At 39.6% G+C, this 17,150-nt stretch overlaps 1 protein-coding gene across 5 annotated transcripts in view; it reads right to left on the bottom strand.

Moving 5' to 3' along the window:
* TBC1D4 (TBC1 domain family member 4) overlaps window positions 1-17,150 on the bottom strand; it is a 107,507-nt gene that overhangs the window by 45,240 nt on the left and 45,117 nt on the right. For 3 of the 5 annotated variants that reach the window (XM_072032493.1, XM_072032494.1, XM_072032497.1), the window contains exon 2: window positions 586-1,188. In XM_072032493.1, the coding sequence (XP_071888594.1) occupies window positions 586-1,188 (603 nt within the window). Of the gene's footprint in view, window positions 1-585; window positions 1,189-7,853; window positions 8,172-17,150 lie in introns of those variants that run through there. The other 2 variants (XM_072032495.1, XM_072032496.1) reach the window with 2 other exon arrangements.

Genomic DNA, 17,150 nt, shown 5'->3' with positions numbered 1-17,150 from the left:
GAAGAAAGAACTCTGAGGTCTAAAGCAAGAAACCTTCAGTGCAAGCAGAGACATTTGACTACCCATCTGGGAAAGACAGATGAGAACAGTTTGACATCAGAACAAATTATAAAGGAGCTGGCTCAAACATAAGGCTGTGAACTTCGGGGCTTCTTTTTAATCATACAGAAAAGATGGTTTGTTCACGAGGAAACCTTCATGGATTATCTTTTTGAATAAAATACTTTTTTCAGCTAAGTCCTAGATCTCACCAGCACAGATGAACCAGAATCACATATGAAAGTCAGCTCTGCCCCTTGAAACTCTGTTCTTGTTGTCCATGAGCAATTCCTTTTTCTTAAAATTTACCTGTGCTCATGAGTCATGTTGGTTTCCGTAAAGTGTTGTTCCTAATTGTGTTCCAATCATTTATGAACATATGCATAAATATTTCTGACAAATCATGAAACTATACTGAATCCATGCTAAAATGAGATGTAAAATAATTCATGTAAGATAAGTCTTAGAAAACTTGTCTCAGCTTCAAACTGCACAGGTGAAGGTGTTGTACAAAAACAACATGAAATCACTCATCCTAGGACACACCTGAAACAACATTGTCCTGTTCTTCTCAGAATCAGAGGGCTGAACATGACTGGGTGCACTTGCATGTCTTCTGCGTGGCTGTATTTTCAGGTTTGCATCATGAACCCTTCTTTGCATAACTGCAGTGACACTGCTGCACCGGGAACGAAACTCCTGCTGCTCATCAAAGCCAGAGTCCTCTAAAATTCGCTCTGGAAAGGAGCTACGTGCGCTGGCCAGGTTGGTCAAGTTGGTCTGGCTGCCAATTGTAAACATTGCAGCATGTCCTGTGGTGTTATTTGGGCTCTCCAGCTCCTCAAATGGGCTATCCAATGGAGAAGCTGGCACATTTCCTTCACACAGGGGTAAGTCCAAACTCGACTCATTATTCCGCTGTTCATTTAATAGTTTCAGGCGCTGACGCTCATGAAGGCTGAATTTCTCAATGCAATCATCAATTAATGATGAGGGAGCCTTCTTGTGAGCCACCGTCACCTTTCCACAGTACAAGACCTCAAATTTTTGAGAGTTATAGAAGGCATCTTCACTGTCTTTGCTTGGTTTGGCATCTTCTTTCAGTGCTGCTTTGGAGACTTGTCTTATGCTGCTGATGACATCAGGAACCTAAGGGACAGATTAAAATATCCCTTTAGCAGACACAAATGAGATAATAGACAGTGGTATCCCCCCCCCAAAAAAAAATTGTTACTGTAAATATTCTCACAGGTTATTTCTTCAGTACAGTGCACTAGCTTCTTGGTTGATAATATAAACATAGAACAGAAATTCCCCGTGCAAAATTTAGAATGAAGTGGGAACAAAGCAAAAAAAGTTTCAATAAAAATACTATAAATTGTTTTAGAATGTAAGGTTTTAAATTACCAGAGCAATGAGCTTAGAGTCTACTGACAAATGTCTACATGTTTTTTTCTCCTTTTACTTATACTGCCTTCTCTTTTGCAGCCCTCTTCCCACATCAGTGTCTCTTGCTGATGTGTTTTGCAGAGGGCCATCACTGTTTCTGTACTTTCATTTTGCAGAGCCAGGCATTCTGTTCCTAGGACAGCTGTGGAAACGACGTTTTGTGGATGGAGAGAGACCGGTAATGCCCATCAGTTTCAACTGCCAGTTTTGTAATACAGACAAGCATACAGAAATGTTACACAAGTACCACGTACAACTGAGAGAGCCCTGAAGGCCAAACTGCACATCACTGTAGCAGAAACTCTCCATTTCAGACTTGTATCACCCAGTCTTTTAAGGCCACAAGGTTCCTCTTCCATTTTATCCCAATCACTTTGAAGGATGTCTGCCTTCCGTATCAGCATATTAAACATGCGAGCTCCTTTTACATTGTGCCTTCACTGAAGAAAGCCTACACTCATCCAACACTACTGACAGGTGACCAGAGTGATTCTAGTTCCTCTTTCAACAGTACCCACCCCTGCTTAACCCAGGTCTCACCTCTGCAAACAAAATAATGAATGGTATCATGGCACACACATTTGGAAGGCTGCTAGTTACAATGAGATCAAGGGATGATATCTACCCTAGTTTCACCACAAAAGTCAGTTCTCAATGCTCCCCTAATCCAACAATCAATAAATAGTGTATGTTGCACATCATACAGCCTTCCCTCACTTGTATAATATTTGAAAATGTCTTTTAAGATTTTGGAAAAAAAGAAAAAGAAGAAAAAAAAAAAAAAAGAGAAGATAACTCTGAAGTCACACCTTAGTAAATAAACCATGTTTCCCACAGTATCTCTTTCTTCCAGTCATGATACCATCTGGAACTTGCTAATAAGGCAGTGATCTTATAAGCCAATACTTTTGCAAGTCATAGTAGAAAATTACCTTGTCTTAACCCCCATATCCCATTACACACTTCTCCTCAACTCAAACCTGCTTCCGCTTCATTTGCTTCAAAATAAAGTGAAATTACTCCATGTTCTACTGACCATTTGGCTTTTGTCCATATAGACATCATCATCTCAGTTTTCAACGAGGCCAAAAGTTAGGCTTGATATGGTGCTGGCAGTAGACTGTACTTAATCTTTTTACTCATTCTCACTAATGACTGCTTTACCGTTGCCCACTGTCCAGCATTACCATTTACCATTGTCCAGCTCAGCTGGACATGGACAAATCTCATGCTGATTCATCTTCTGAGATACATCTTTTTCACTGAACATTTTTATTCTAATTCTTTCAATGGTTTGTGCTTAAAGATACCATAGAGTTTAAATCCCTTCACTCTTGATTTTAGCAAAGTTCACAAGCTAGCTGAATTTTAATTAAATTTCCCTTTTTAAAATCCAGAATGTGATACAGTACAATTCACTTATACTTTATTCAAAGTATAGTGACAAACAATAATTCTATTCAAAACCAAATCTTCCCTGCAGTCAACTGGATTAAGCAATGCCAGCTCTTTATTCAGCTATTTGGATTATTAAAAAGCACGCCATGACTACCACTCCAATAACTAAGTTTTGTCACTTGCTTGTAAATTCCACAGTAGAGACTGGAGAAGAAATTCTGAAGTCTTACAAACAATACCTGAGAGCCTCCTTATGTATCCTATCCCAACCTCTTCTGCCAACAAATGTCCAAAAAGGCTGGGGACAAGAGACTTCCAGCTATACGGCAGTAGGATTCCCTATCCCCTCCTTCCCTGGAGATCTCCCACACAAATACAAACATGGAGTTCTATGTAGTTATAATCCTATTAAAAACAAAACAAAACACTACCATCCTGCTGTGTACCACTTGGTTTTATTTCTGTCTTTTCTATATCATGTATACTGTTCAATCACAGAATCACAGAACGGCTGAGGTTGGAAGGGACCTCTGAAGATTATCTAGACCAACCCCCCTGCCAAGCAGGATCACCCAGAGCACATTGCGCAGGATGGTATCCAGGCGGGTTTTGAGTATCTCCAGAGAAGGAGACCCCACAATCTCTCTAGGCAACTGTTCCAGTGCTCTGTCATCCTCACAGTAAACAAGTGCCCCCTCATATTCAGCCAGAACTTCCTGTGCTTCAGTTTGTGCCCATTGCCTCTAGTCCTGTCACTGGACACATCTGGCTCCATCCTCCCGATACCCTCCCCTCAGATATTTATATACATTGATGAAGTCTCCCCACAGTCTTCTCTTTTCCAGGCTAAACAGACCCAGCTCTCTCAGCCTGTTCTGGTACACCAGATGTTCCAATTCTCTAATCATCTTAGTAGGCCTCCTCTGGACTCACTCCAGTAGCTCCATGTCCCTCTTGTACTGGGGAGCCCAGAACTGGACACAATACCCCAGGTTTGGCCTCACCAGGGCTGAGTAGTGGTGCAGGATCACCTCTCTTGATCTGCTGGCAACACTCCTACAAATCATTAGTATTTGAGCCTTAATTACTATTTCATGATACCTGCTCCCTCTACTGCTTTTGCTTCTACCTACCACATGAACAGCTACAGTATTTTCATTTCAACATAGAGGGAACCTAGCATTAGTGCAGAGGTTTCAGGTCATACTGTATTTATACACATGGATCTTACTGTCTTCAAAGTAAAAGAATAACAGTATCCCAATGCTGATGTGCCAGCTTACATGGTTAGATATGACCTTCTTCCATTCCAGGACCATGTTACCTGTCAAGAACCAAGCGTCACTGCCATTTGCTGACACTTGCACCTTATCAGATTAAAATCTTTTCATTTAATGTTTTGACCTGGGAAAACACCGTAACTGCAGTCAAGTGGAATCTAAACAAGAGTTTGCATGTGTTTTCCTGAAATGCAAAATACAGGGAAAGTTACAAAATTATCAAGGGTAGCAACCACCCCAACATGGCTTTTTAAATATTTATTCAGTATAGGGTTGTGTTTTGTTTTGTTTTGCTTTTTTCTTGACATTTTGCTCCTCTACATATCAAGAAGCCTCAGTCAAAAGAGTTTCACCATCAAAGTTGTGTAACTTTTTTGGATGTAGTATTAGCTTATTAGCTATTAATGTTGAAATTGCAGGGCAAAGTTAGACGAGAGAGTAAGCAGAATGGACATTAAAAATAGTGAATTAACAGGATGAAACCACTCAAATTTTTTTAGAAATCAGGTTAGTAACATCTGGAAGGTAGATTATTAAAATGTTCAAAACTTATTAATATGTTTTGAATTTCTAGTAATTCCCTGCAGCAGACCCATGAAATTAGGCAGGCAAAGTTGGGAAATGGGATTCTTATTCCTTAAGCCCATGGGGTCATTGCAGATCTTCCTGGATATAAACTACCAGCAATTATAGCAGACCAAAAAGTTTAAACAAGTTATCACATAAATATTTTTTTTGGCATTTACTGATATACAAAAAAAAATAATTTAAAATACTTAAATAACTGACAGATTTTACATTAAACAATGACAGATTTTTTGTCATTAAACCTTGAGGAAAGTTGCTTCAAGCTGGGAGACTGGTGTAGAAGGGGATAGGCAGTGTATTTGCAGGGTGAAAGGCATACTTCCAGCCCCAACAAACCCAGCGGAGCCAGTCCTGGAAAAGAATTGACAAGTCCCATAGTCTCAGGGCCTATCACCCTTTTCCAAACATTGCTAGGTAGAGAAGGAGAAGATGACTACATCCCAGAGGGAGTTGCAGAGGGCTTCTCAGGCTGAAAGGTAGGAGCTAATGGCTTGCTGGGACAGTGGTTCTCAAAACAGGAGGAGGAACCAAAAGCAACATGCCTGTATTTACCATTCAGGAAATTTCCCTAGACTGATGAGGAGTAGCAGACTATTACACGAAGTAGAAGGAGGCAATAAAAAAAAAAAAAAAAAAAAAGTACAGTAAGAAGACAATGAAAGCTTGTTAGAGACAGACATATTCCTGTCTATACAAATTAACATTACAAGCATCTTAAACTGACATTCTAAATGTTAATTGTACAATGCATGGTATTTATTGACCATAGAATGTAAGAAGTTCATTAGCTTTTCACTTTGAAAGGTTAACAGAAGAAGAAAAGGAGCTCCTGAAACAGAAGATACAAGGTCCCTAGAAAGAGCAAGAAACCCAGGAGCACATACATCACCAGGCAATTAAAAAAGAGAAAATTTGCCAGAAAACAAACAGAAGTTCTGACAAGCTTCATAAAGAGCTAAGTAGATATGGTGTATTATCTTGATGAAGGAACGAGACAAAACATTTACTCACATATGTTTTAACAGCACACAGGCAGAGCTTTCTCTGCCGCAGCAGTGACCTCATGCTTGAATAGCTGAAGGCATACTAAACTCTATCAGGAATTAATAAACTGATACCAGGCAAAATGGACATGTGAGCATCAGATGAGCTTTCCTCCCTTCCAGGATATTGAAAGATGCACACATCTATCAGGAGACAGCAGTAGCATTTGAACTTTAATACTCTTGAAAATGTGCTCGTAGTTATTAATTTTAAGTCTCAGTAATTTAGTGGAATTATTGAGATTATATCTGAGGCACTGAGATGTTTTCCAAGGCTAACAGTTGAGAGTGACTCTTCAGCAATGTTTAGAGCCAACAGAACACAGAAGAGCAGAGGTCCTTCTTCAGGACCTGTACCAGAAACCCCACAAAAGCTCTCAGTGTGAGCAGCACAGCCCCCAAAACCTGGTTCAGCAAAAACAAAGACTAAGGTGAGAGGCAAGTAAGAAGATCTCCATAATGACATTAAGGAGGCAACATTTCACTCCAGGGAAACACGATAGATCTGATAAGTCTAATTAAGGAAAAAGCCACTTGGGAATCCAAATTAAATCAGTTATCAGGCATATTTGAGTAGCCTTAAATTGTATGAATCATTCTTTACCTAGTTAGATCTGATTCAATATGTGGTGATTCAATAAGGGATGGCAGCTGTGCTCAAATCAGAACTGATGTCACTAGTTGAGTTCTGCATCACCTACAGTAAGATTCAGCTCTTAACATAAGAATTAAAGAGTGATAGGAGTTAAACTCTCTCTAACTCTCTTTACTAGGCTGTAGAGTTTTGGTAAGCTGAAACTAGTAACTGCATCAATTTTAGCCAAATGGTCCTCAAATCTATTCCATTTATACCTTGCACCTACAACATTGGTTATAGACCTTAGAAATACTGCAGTGCATCAGCTATTTGGCCAGCTAGATTAGAATAATGCTGCAATATTCACCCCTGGAAAAAATATATATATTAATATATGTCCTATATTGATATTATCCTCCTACAATTCCACCTCTGCAGTTCGTGAGCTCCACCCTATCCTGTCCCTTGTGACTAGGCCTACAAGTGGGTCGTGGAAGGAGAACAAATACCTTCCTCAAGCATAAACAGTACACTGTTCAAGGTGCATATGAGTACAGTACAGCCAAAAAATATTCCACTATACATCAAGAAGCATAACTATGTTCAACACAGAAATGTATTTTTGTGTTGGAAACATCAGTTAAATTGATAGAAATGATGCAAGCATTTTCGTCTGACTTTATAGAACCAAAGTCAGTAAAAGAGGACCACAGGCAAAATATTTAACACCACATTGAAACTTTCTTATCAAGTCTTCTCATGTCATGCAAATAGATTTTTGCTAAAATGAACTCCAACGTTATCAATCCTCCTTTAAAAAGAACAAGAAACTTAATTATTAGGTGTTTGTCATCCATACCTTGAAGTTGTAAAATAGAGAGTCTATCAAGCCTACTAAATCATGCATGCTACAGCATTTAGCAGCTTTCTTCTGTGCTTTTTCTTTGTCACAACTCTAGGCAGAGTATCTCCATGGTGATACTGCACGCTATCTTGAATAGCAGTGACAGAAATTAAAGCATTAAAAAATATACTTCCTTTGAATTTACAACAGCCTTCACCGAACAAAGGTGGAGCTCCCTGTTTTTGCTGGAGGACTAACATACAAACACACCCAGCAATAGCTGCCCAGCAGTGCTTTCAATTTAAAGTGAAACTTAAAACTTTAACACTGTGAATATTGCAAAGAAAAACAAAATTCACTTGCTGGATATTTTCATACCCACAGCTAAAGAGAACTTCATTATGCTGCAACTCTTTTTAGTTTGTTTCTAATTTCTGCATGGCAAATTTCTGCCTGGAGTTTATCAACAAAGCAGAGCCCCTCTTCTTAGTGCAAGGCTGAAAACCATCAGCATGGCTGTGAAGGCCTAATCTAACAAACATGCCTGATATCTCCAGCTCCTTAATGGCAGCCGTTCTAGTAAGACAATTATTTTCAAAGCAGCGAAGCAGCTCGGCACCAGCAGCCCAGCTCACCCTCGTGCCAGACCGTTTCCGACACACCGCAAGAAAGGAGAAGAGTGAACACCCCACATGTGCTGAGCCGTCGGTACCTTCTGGCGCGGGTTCCAGCTGAGAAGCAGAGGCATGTTCAAGCAAAACCACCACTGAAGCGTGGAGCAGCAAGCACGAGCACTCGAGAACAGATTCCTGTGAGAAGTGGGAGCAGAAAGATCCGCTGGTGGTGAATTCAAGGCATTTCCTCAGGCTCTGTTCATGGGAAGGCAGCAGCACAGGCAGGGCTCCACGCAGAGCCGTTGTGTTTCCGAAGCCAGGCATTTCCTGACTTGGGGCGGGAAGCTTGGGTTTGAATAGCTATAGCCCCACTAACGCTCTGTCTCTGTGTATTTGAAAACAAATAGAAATGAGACAGAGGAGTAAAGAGAGACAAGACCCTATCTACAAATCCATACTCCGTGTTTTGCTTTTCATTGGAAGCTCAACATCTACTGATCAGAAGCCAGTGCTGTGAGAGAAAAAAAATAGTTTTCGTACAGCAGCCATACAGACACCACTCCCCTTCCAGCCAGCATTAAGTTGCACATCCACAAGATAGAACTGAGCCACTGCAGTGAAACGCAGAGACAAAATAAGCCACATATATCCTGCTACATATCAAACATTCAACGCTGAGGCAAAGTTCTTATCTTCTGTAAAAGCACATCCAAATACCAGCCAAGTTTCATATATCCATAACTTTTCTCAACCAGAAAGAGGAGTGGGAGAGGGAAGAAAACCTCTTAACTGCTAATTTCACTGACGTTAAGTGTTTAGCCCCATCCAGTTAGTACAAGCACTGATCATCCAGACCTTCTGTACATCTAAATCTATAGCAGCCTGCTGCATCAATACCACTGATGGCAACGCACCAGAAGTATTCACTATTAAAAATGCATCTCTCTCATAAAAAGAGAAAAGACCAACTCAGAGAGATTCAATTTACGCAGTCACACACATCGATTTGTTGACTTTGTTTACGCGAGAGATATTTAAAAACTGGAACAGAAGAATTTGTCTCCATCAGCTGACTCTGTGCTGAGGGAATACCAACTATCTTCAGTTTTACTGAAACAAGGATTCACAGCCAAGAGAAATACTATCATAAATGAAAAGAATAACAGATGAATTGCTTAGCATGTCTCTAACCCACCTGCACTTAGCGTACTTCTAAAAATACAGTTTATAAAACACTAAGTCAAGTTCTCAGCAGGCAGTAATAAGCATCTGCCATCAGCTCTGATTCACTCTGCTGCAAGTCTGTGCTAACATGAAACAAGCCCAGTAGCAAGGAAGCTAGAACAGGAAGAACTGGCAAAGAAAGACCCAGTGGAGGCCGCTTTTGGAGCTTCTAGCTGACAGTCACCCCTGGCAGCCTCTGCTTTCATGTGTCTGCTCTCCTCTACAGGTTCACAAGTGTAGCTGAGACCTACAGCAAGGCGTGGGGAATAAACCAAGAAAACCTTCATGGATTGCACATAATAAAGTTCTGTTTTCAAGAAACACAGTCCGTCCCCTACTTCCCTGGCCTATACTTTTTTTCCCAGATGACTGCTAAGGACCAAAATAGGTTTGCTTCTAAAGAACTACTGCAGAGCAATGCACTTATTTTACTCCGATATTCAACCTCATGCCATATTTTGGGGACACTGTATATTTCCACTGAAGGCAGAGCTGAAGACCACCGCTATACCAGCCTAAATGCAAAGAGATTTTTAGATAGGCATGATAAAATATATATATAAATATATATATATATATATATGTATATATATATATATATGTATGTATATATATATTTTTAAATCTTACTTGAGGTCAACCCAGGAATTACTTGCACTATTTAGTCTCGGGGCAGTCGCTGGGCAGAAAAGTCTACTGCAGTTGCAAGTCTTATGCTTCAAGAACCCACCACGTTACCCAAGTTGCTTCTGGAAACTTGTGGATCACCTAACACATTCTGCGTGCTACACGCACACAGGATGCTCTTTGCCAAGTATCCAAATTTAAATAGGCAGGATACCGATAGAAGGGGGATCTAGTTGCTTAACAGGAAAGAATGTGTAAGAGGTACAAGATTGTCTGGATGCCTGTGCAGACAACAGATGCCTTTTTTTATACTTGCATGCTAGCACTCCACCATGGTATATCAAAGACCTTAATAGATGGCGGTGACAGCACAGTGCAAGGCTCTTGCATTCAGTATTTTGCTCCTGCACTTAGGCCAGTCAAACTTATGTGTTTCCACCTTTCAGATACAGCTCACACACACCGTGCTGGAATAATTTCACAGCCTGAAGAAGTGTCAGGACAGAAAAGCACAGCTGTGACAAGGATCCTTATGTTCTCTGAATATGTAGAATACTAAGTCTCAATTCACCTGGCAGTTATATACTTTGAGCATACGCAAGTATTCTCGGGTTTGTTTCCAAGTTCAGAAGGTAGTTCCCAGTAAAAGATTTAGCAAACTACAGCTTGCTTGCAACATTAATTCAACCTAAAACTTTCCAACGGTTTTATCCCAAGTTTTTCAAAGGTGTGAAAGCAGAAATTAAAATATGAATAGCAGATTTACTCCTGAAACTGCATTTTGAACTTAACTTGGCACTTCATTTTCTAGAAAGAGATTTATTAAAGATGATGATGTGTTTTTTTGTTGTTGGTTTTTTTTTTTGGTTTATTTTTTTTTTGTATTTTAAGATCTCCATTGTTTCTACTGCAGAGCCTATTTTTAAAAGAGCTTGTCAGAGAAGATAAGATGGTCACATGGACCTCCCAAACAATTAATGCATTCTTTGCATTCATTTCCTTACAAAATAAAAATAAATAAAAATAAAAAGCTACAGTTGGACAGCTCACTGAAGCATTTTGCCCATTTAAGGCCACTCTTCAAAGGCAGATCAGAAGCTAGGGAATTTCATTTTAGCAGATTTAAGGTGCAAGTGCTAAGACAACTATGTACTCCATGTTTAAGGAGGCAGCAGAATTTTTTAGTTCAGTAATTTTAGACAGAAACTGTCAAGAATTTTATTTTAAAAGATGAACTAACATATTGATTATGAAGCTAACAAGAGATCAAAGTTTACAGACTCCTTTCTGCATGGCATACTACAATGACTCCTACAGTGAGTATCAGCCCACATTTGGTTAAATACCACCTGCATCTGACTTCCAGGGATTCAACACGACCTTTGTAACTTATTTTCTGATAGATGCCACCTTCTGTTACTGAAAGAAAAGATGGCGAGTGTTTAGTAATTCATGTCCGACTCTGGGAAAAATTAAGAGAGCTGGCAGGTGCCTAAATATCTAGTCCAGGACATAGGTACTGCAATAATAGGAACTAATCCCCTTACTGATTTTTAAAATTCCTAAATGACACAAAACTGATGAATTAGGTTTTTTTCCCCGCTTGATGTTTTCCCAGCTAGTCTTGATTGCAGTCCTAGGAGGTAACAGTAAGAAATTACTGTTTGATTCAAGGCTCCTTTGCTAGAAAGATCATTCACTAAGAAACTGTAAAAGACAGATGCACACTGTTCATCAGCCAGTGTGCACCTGGTAAAAAAAAAAAAAAAATGGACTGGAACCTAACAGCCTTTCAACAGTTTCTCTACTCTTGCCAAGTAAAGTTCATTAGTTTCTAGTAGTTTAGAAATACCCACCTGTGCAAGTCCCAGCTTGACTGGTAATCTCACCGTTTACAAGAGCAACTACATTATCTTGCCTCAGTATCAACCGCCTAAGCAACCAGTAGAACAATTAACTAGATAAGAGCCAGCGAAGGTCCCTAGCTTAAACACAGCAAAGGGGGCTTCAGAAGCCCTACTGGCCCAAAGGCCGAATTCCCAGTTGCTTGGAGACCAGGAGCCTGGCAGAGCAGGAAGCTTTCACCCAGCCTGGCTTCCTCCAGCACCACCGTCTTGGATCGCTGCTTTGCCTGGGGGAGGCAGAGAGCATCAGGCCTGAAGGCACAGCTAACGCCACAAAACGCCAAGTGTTGCTCTCGCTGGGAGTCACAAGTGTAATCTTGTCCATCTCCAGCTCTTACAATGCTACAATTTCATCAGCTGCTTATATTAGCTGTGAAAAGAGTTCAACACAGTTAGATAAGGCGTTCAAAATTAAATCCATCCAGACAGTCGAATGGGTAAGTAGCTCAGATTCAATAGCTGCAAGCACTTGTTTTATATTTTCCACGTGGAGGAATTCCAAAATAGCTATGGAGTTACCATTAATAATAATAATTAAAAAAAAAAAGCCCAGTTCACCAGGCTCAGGGGTAATAGAAAAGAAGATGTTTTCCCAGAAAGCTCCGAGACAAGTCGATGAAGTGAAGAGACAGTAAGGCAAGACCCTCGCTCCAGCAGTGATACACATGCCGAATAATCTAAGGCGATAAAGACCCAGGAGACCATTTGCATATATTCCCAAAAAGCTTGTGAGAAAGTGTTTTGCTTTGGTTTATAAACCAGGTTCAGTAAAACTATCATGAAAGAGACAGCATAAAGGCAGTCCCTGCATAATGAAGAAAACACAACAGGTGATCAATACAGAGAATAAAGACGGATGGAAAGATGCTGCGGCAGAGCAGGGGGCTCTGCCTGTAGGCAAACATTTGCATATACCTCAGGTAAAGTAGCATTTGTAGTGCTTCACTAATTGCTGCTGATAGTTAAAGCACACCAAAGCCCATGCTGCTTTACCTCCTATGACAGCATCTTCGTCTTCCTAGTATTACTAGCACATCCTGCTTGGGTACCTATATGTTACAGTATATTCCCTGCATGTGCAGGAGAAGGGCAGCAGAGCCCCAGTGTCTAGGGCTTGGAAAAAGCATACTTAGTTATAATATGGCAATTTCTGTACCATGGCTGTTTCTAGCCTAAAATCTAAACACCCATTTCTGGACTACCATGGGGAGGAACGAGAAGGGAAGAGTGCTGTTGCCACTGACCCAGCAGCATTCTCAGGACATTTAATAAGTTATCTTAAAGGATTTTATGAAGCCCATTCACTTCAGAATACCACTGGAGTTTCTTTAATCATTTCAGCTAGGATATTACTGCACATGCTCAGCTGTAATCAAAGAAATAAAAGACTTCAAGTATCTTCAAGTTTAAGAAGTAAGTATGTGAGTTCTTTCCTAAGAAGACACTTTTCTCTGGATGGATGCATTTAAAACCACTTTTATCCAGTTTCATCGTTCAGCAGCTGAAACTAATTATTTTTTTTCTTAAGATGGTCTAGATTATGAAATACTTCTTTCTGCAACTGAAAGCCATTTTGCTGATGAGAGTTAAGAGTGAACACGAGACTATTAACAGGAATAGGAATAGCTTATTGCTCCCCTAAGGAATGAACTTCATTCCTCCCCCTTCCCCTCATCTCCCCCCCCTCCCCCATGGGAGCTCCCCCTATCTGGGAATTATCTACATTGGAATTTGTTCTTGGTCACGTCTGGATGTCCTGTTCTCACTGAAGCCAAGGCTGAAACTTGTTTTGCAAAGCCAGTGAGGAGACATGGCAGCTGTCTCAGTAAGAGTGAGAGCATCTCATAACGTATCTGTTATGTGCTACCCACCATCATACCTAGGAAGACAAGCTCTATCTTACTCATCAAGCTTCAGTCTCTTGTGTAGTGGGATCTGCATGCATGCCTTCACAGCATTCCAGCTAGGACACCTGTAAGGGCTTCCAAAACAATTCCATACATTTCTATACAGTAGACATGGATGCACTTTAGAGAAGAACGAGAGAAATCTCCACTACAAAGCTTATCCCAAATTCAAAAAAAAAAAGTTGGCAACACTAGTTAGATTTATTATTCCCTAGGGAGTTTTGAAATCGCATTTGGCATAATCACAGGTGCTGTACTGTTCATGAATTCTCAGGGAGCCGAAGTTAGCCTAGTATACAAGTTGACATATTTCTGTGGTTTTGCTCTCAGAAAAATTAACATCTTGCATAAGCTAGGTAACTTCAAAAAGGAGTTTTACAATGAAGCAGGAGTAAGAGATTCACAGCTTATCAAGAGGGTTTTATTAGAATTAAAAAAGTTCAGAAATGTACATGGACAGTCAGCCAGCAAAACTATGAAAAAAAAGTAGAATTTGCTTCAGAAGCACAGATAAATTCATATACCAAGATGGAGCTTAGTTCACAGGGATTTGCAGATGTTATATAAACAGAAGTAACTAAAGCTGAATATACTAACATCTTTGTATCTTCAGATGAACAGAAATCAAGCTGACCCAAGTAGGATTTTTTTTTCTGTAAATGAGGAGTCTACTACAAAAGGGTTATTGTGTGTATTAATGTAATGAGAAAAAAAAAAAAAAAAAAAAAAGGAAATAAAAACAGCAGAAAAACATAAGAACAGATATTTGCTTCCAAATCCAGTTCTTGGTATGTAAATCATTTCAAAGTGGTACGTGAGAACAGCCTTCTGCAGAGTTGCAACCTGCCAAGCTGAAGCTTCTCTACACAGACGGTTCAACCTAATTCCTTGTAAAGAGATTTTTAAATAGCCTATTTCCCTTCGTAGCAACACCAGGAATGACTAGCTCAGACTCGGATGCTCAACTTTATATCATACTAAAACTACTGCAGCCCTTGCCTGCATCCCTATGGGATGATGTAAAAGGAGCTTCTATACCCCTACTACCTTAGACAGCTAACCTGTATTTCGCTCTGCACAGAGCAGAAAGTTCATTTTTCTTTGTTTAATCTATAATCTTAAACATGCTTTCTTTCCCCAAGCAGTGAATACTGCTTAATACTGTATAAGAGTCTGTCTGAATTCAAGAGATTGGACTGTGCACTTAGTCACATGGTCTGAACTTTTGGGTAGACCTGTGCGGTGTCAAGAGTTGGACTTGATGATCCTTAAGGGTCCCTTCCAGCTCAAGATATTCTATGATTCTATGATTCTAAGAGGACCTATTTTATGCCAAGAGACTGACCCTTATCACAATCCTTGTTCGGCCTTTGTGACTGCTTCAAAGATGTATTGCATATAAACAGCTATTCAAAATCACTCACCAGTGTGTAATATGTGAGAAAATATCACTTCCCCTTGGAAGAGATGCTTCATAATGATTGTTAGGCTAATTTGTTTAGATGATGCCTGCACTAAGGCTGACCATAGTGGATAGGGGTTCCAGAAGAACACAGCATTGCTGCAAGGAAATTGGGAGGCTCAGTAGCATTTTTATATATATGGTAAAAAACACTAACACATAGCAGATTTAAAATTTGTGCCTTTTTTTATACTGAGACAAGAGGAAGGTACTTCAAGCACCCATTAGAAATTAATCCATGTTAAGGACATACTGAAGTAAGAGCTTACAAAAAAGCATTAACTACCAATTCAGCTAATTACAGGAATGCAGAACAAGGTCTGTTAAAAGTTGCTGGATTGACAGGACTAAAGTTTTTAGGAATGACTGCAGACCAAAGAATTATAGTCTTTCAAGTAAAAAAAAAAAAAAAAAAAAAAAAAATCAAAAGTATTAAGGCTGAGTGCTAGTCACTTCCAGAAATCATTTGCTGGTTTAAGTGGATAAATAGGTAAGTAGGAGGCTAATTTTAAGGCAGAACTTCAAGGAGACACATTAGGTAATAACAGACATATGTCATGTAATAATATCCTGGTGTAATACTGAGTATTCTTAAGTGGCATGAAGGTGCAATACAGGATGTAAGAGATACAAGGCTTAATTCCAATGGCAAATATCTGATTACTGTAAGAGTTGGACACTGGTAAAGAAGAAGAGGCAGCACTAGCATTTTGTTTGTTTGTTTTCTTGTACCTAATCAATATAGGTAGGAAATGAAGATCAAATTGAGGTGATGCAGCTGTAATAAATGTTGACTGTAACAAGTATTTTACCAGAAACAAAGGGTCATCTTGCTGGCAACTTTTTTTCCCCAAGAGCCCTGTGTTGTAAACATAGTTACACCAATTGTCTGCTGTGGATTCCCAAGCAGTTAAAAATTGCTTATGATGTGCAAGCTTCACTAATAGCCTCACCTTGATAAAACCCAAGGGATGCACACTTGCCACAAAGAAATTAGGATTCCCCCCAGCCTTTAAGTTACATCTTGTTTCATTATCTGGAAATTTACAGTAAAGGAGCTGTCACTCCAAGAAAAAGATATCTGTAAAATTTTACCCATTTTATGAAATATTCTACTTTTTAATCCAGCAAGCAAAAAGCCATATGGATATTTGGGAGAATACATATGTACTACACAAGGATTTTAAAAATATTTTTTGTTTGTTTGTTTTCTTTACAGCCTTATTTTCTCTATGCACCAGCTTCATAACGTAGAAGATTCTTTATATGGGAAAAAAAAAAAAAGCTTTGGAAAACAGAGGAAAATACTTGATGGAGGAAGTAATCACCCACTGCTTTTTAATTACATTCCTTAAGATTTGTTTTTTCAAGGTTTTGATTTACCGTGCTTTCCAGGGGGAATAAAAAGGACCTGCACCTATAGGAGCTGTCAAATCCCGAGACCTGATATTCTCATAAGAACAAAGTAAATGGTAGTTAAACTTTTACAAATCACTTGCTATGTTAAAATGTACAAGAACACAGCACTTTGGATTCTGCGGTTCTCAAAGGAACCTAACTGGAAGCTGAAATCATGATTCATGCAGCTAACAGCTCAGTAGTACTGGCATAAGCAGTAAAAAAATAAAAAAATAAAAATAAAAAAAAGTAATTACTGACATAGTACTGGCCCTCTCAAAACAAGCAGAGTCTTTGAAATAGACCTGCTATTTCAAAGCTTGAAATTAGTGTTGGGGAAGAGGTGAAAGAGCCAGCAACACCAGCTGCTGAAAGCACAAACACACACCCTTGCTGTCACCCTTGGAATTTCCAGGCACCTATCAAAACCTCAGTGGATAAAAAGCGTGTGTGTGTCTTACACTGTGATTCCAGGGAGCACAATCAGAAAGCCTCCAATTGAGAGAACGAATGATATGTGTAGTGACAAGAGAACAAATGAAACCCCTGCCAGGTGGGAACCTGCCTCAACTGTTGGTCCTAAACACGCAGCCAACAAAGAGGAGATTCACCTGGAAGCTGAGATGCTGAAGAGCTCCCCCAGTAATTTCTCAAGATATCACACCAAAAATGTTTGTCATTATAGCTGCATACAAATTAGAATGCAGACATTACTGGGTTTTTTTGTTTGTTTGTTTTTTACAGGGTTTACTTAGATGCTCATGCCCATAATAAGTATGAAAATAATTCCACTTGG

The sequence above is a fragment of the Anas platyrhynchos genome, chromosome 1, assembly GCF_047663525.1.
Source record: "Anas platyrhynchos isolate ZD024472 breed Pekin duck chromosome 1, IASCAAS_PekinDuck_T2T, whole genome shotgun sequence".
NCBI classification, from domain to species: Eukaryota; Metazoa; Chordata; class Aves; order Anseriformes; family Anatidae; genus Anas; species Anas platyrhynchos.
The sequence above is the reverse complement of the archived record's forward strand: the minus strand, read 5'-3'. Positions and strand labels throughout refer to the sequence as shown.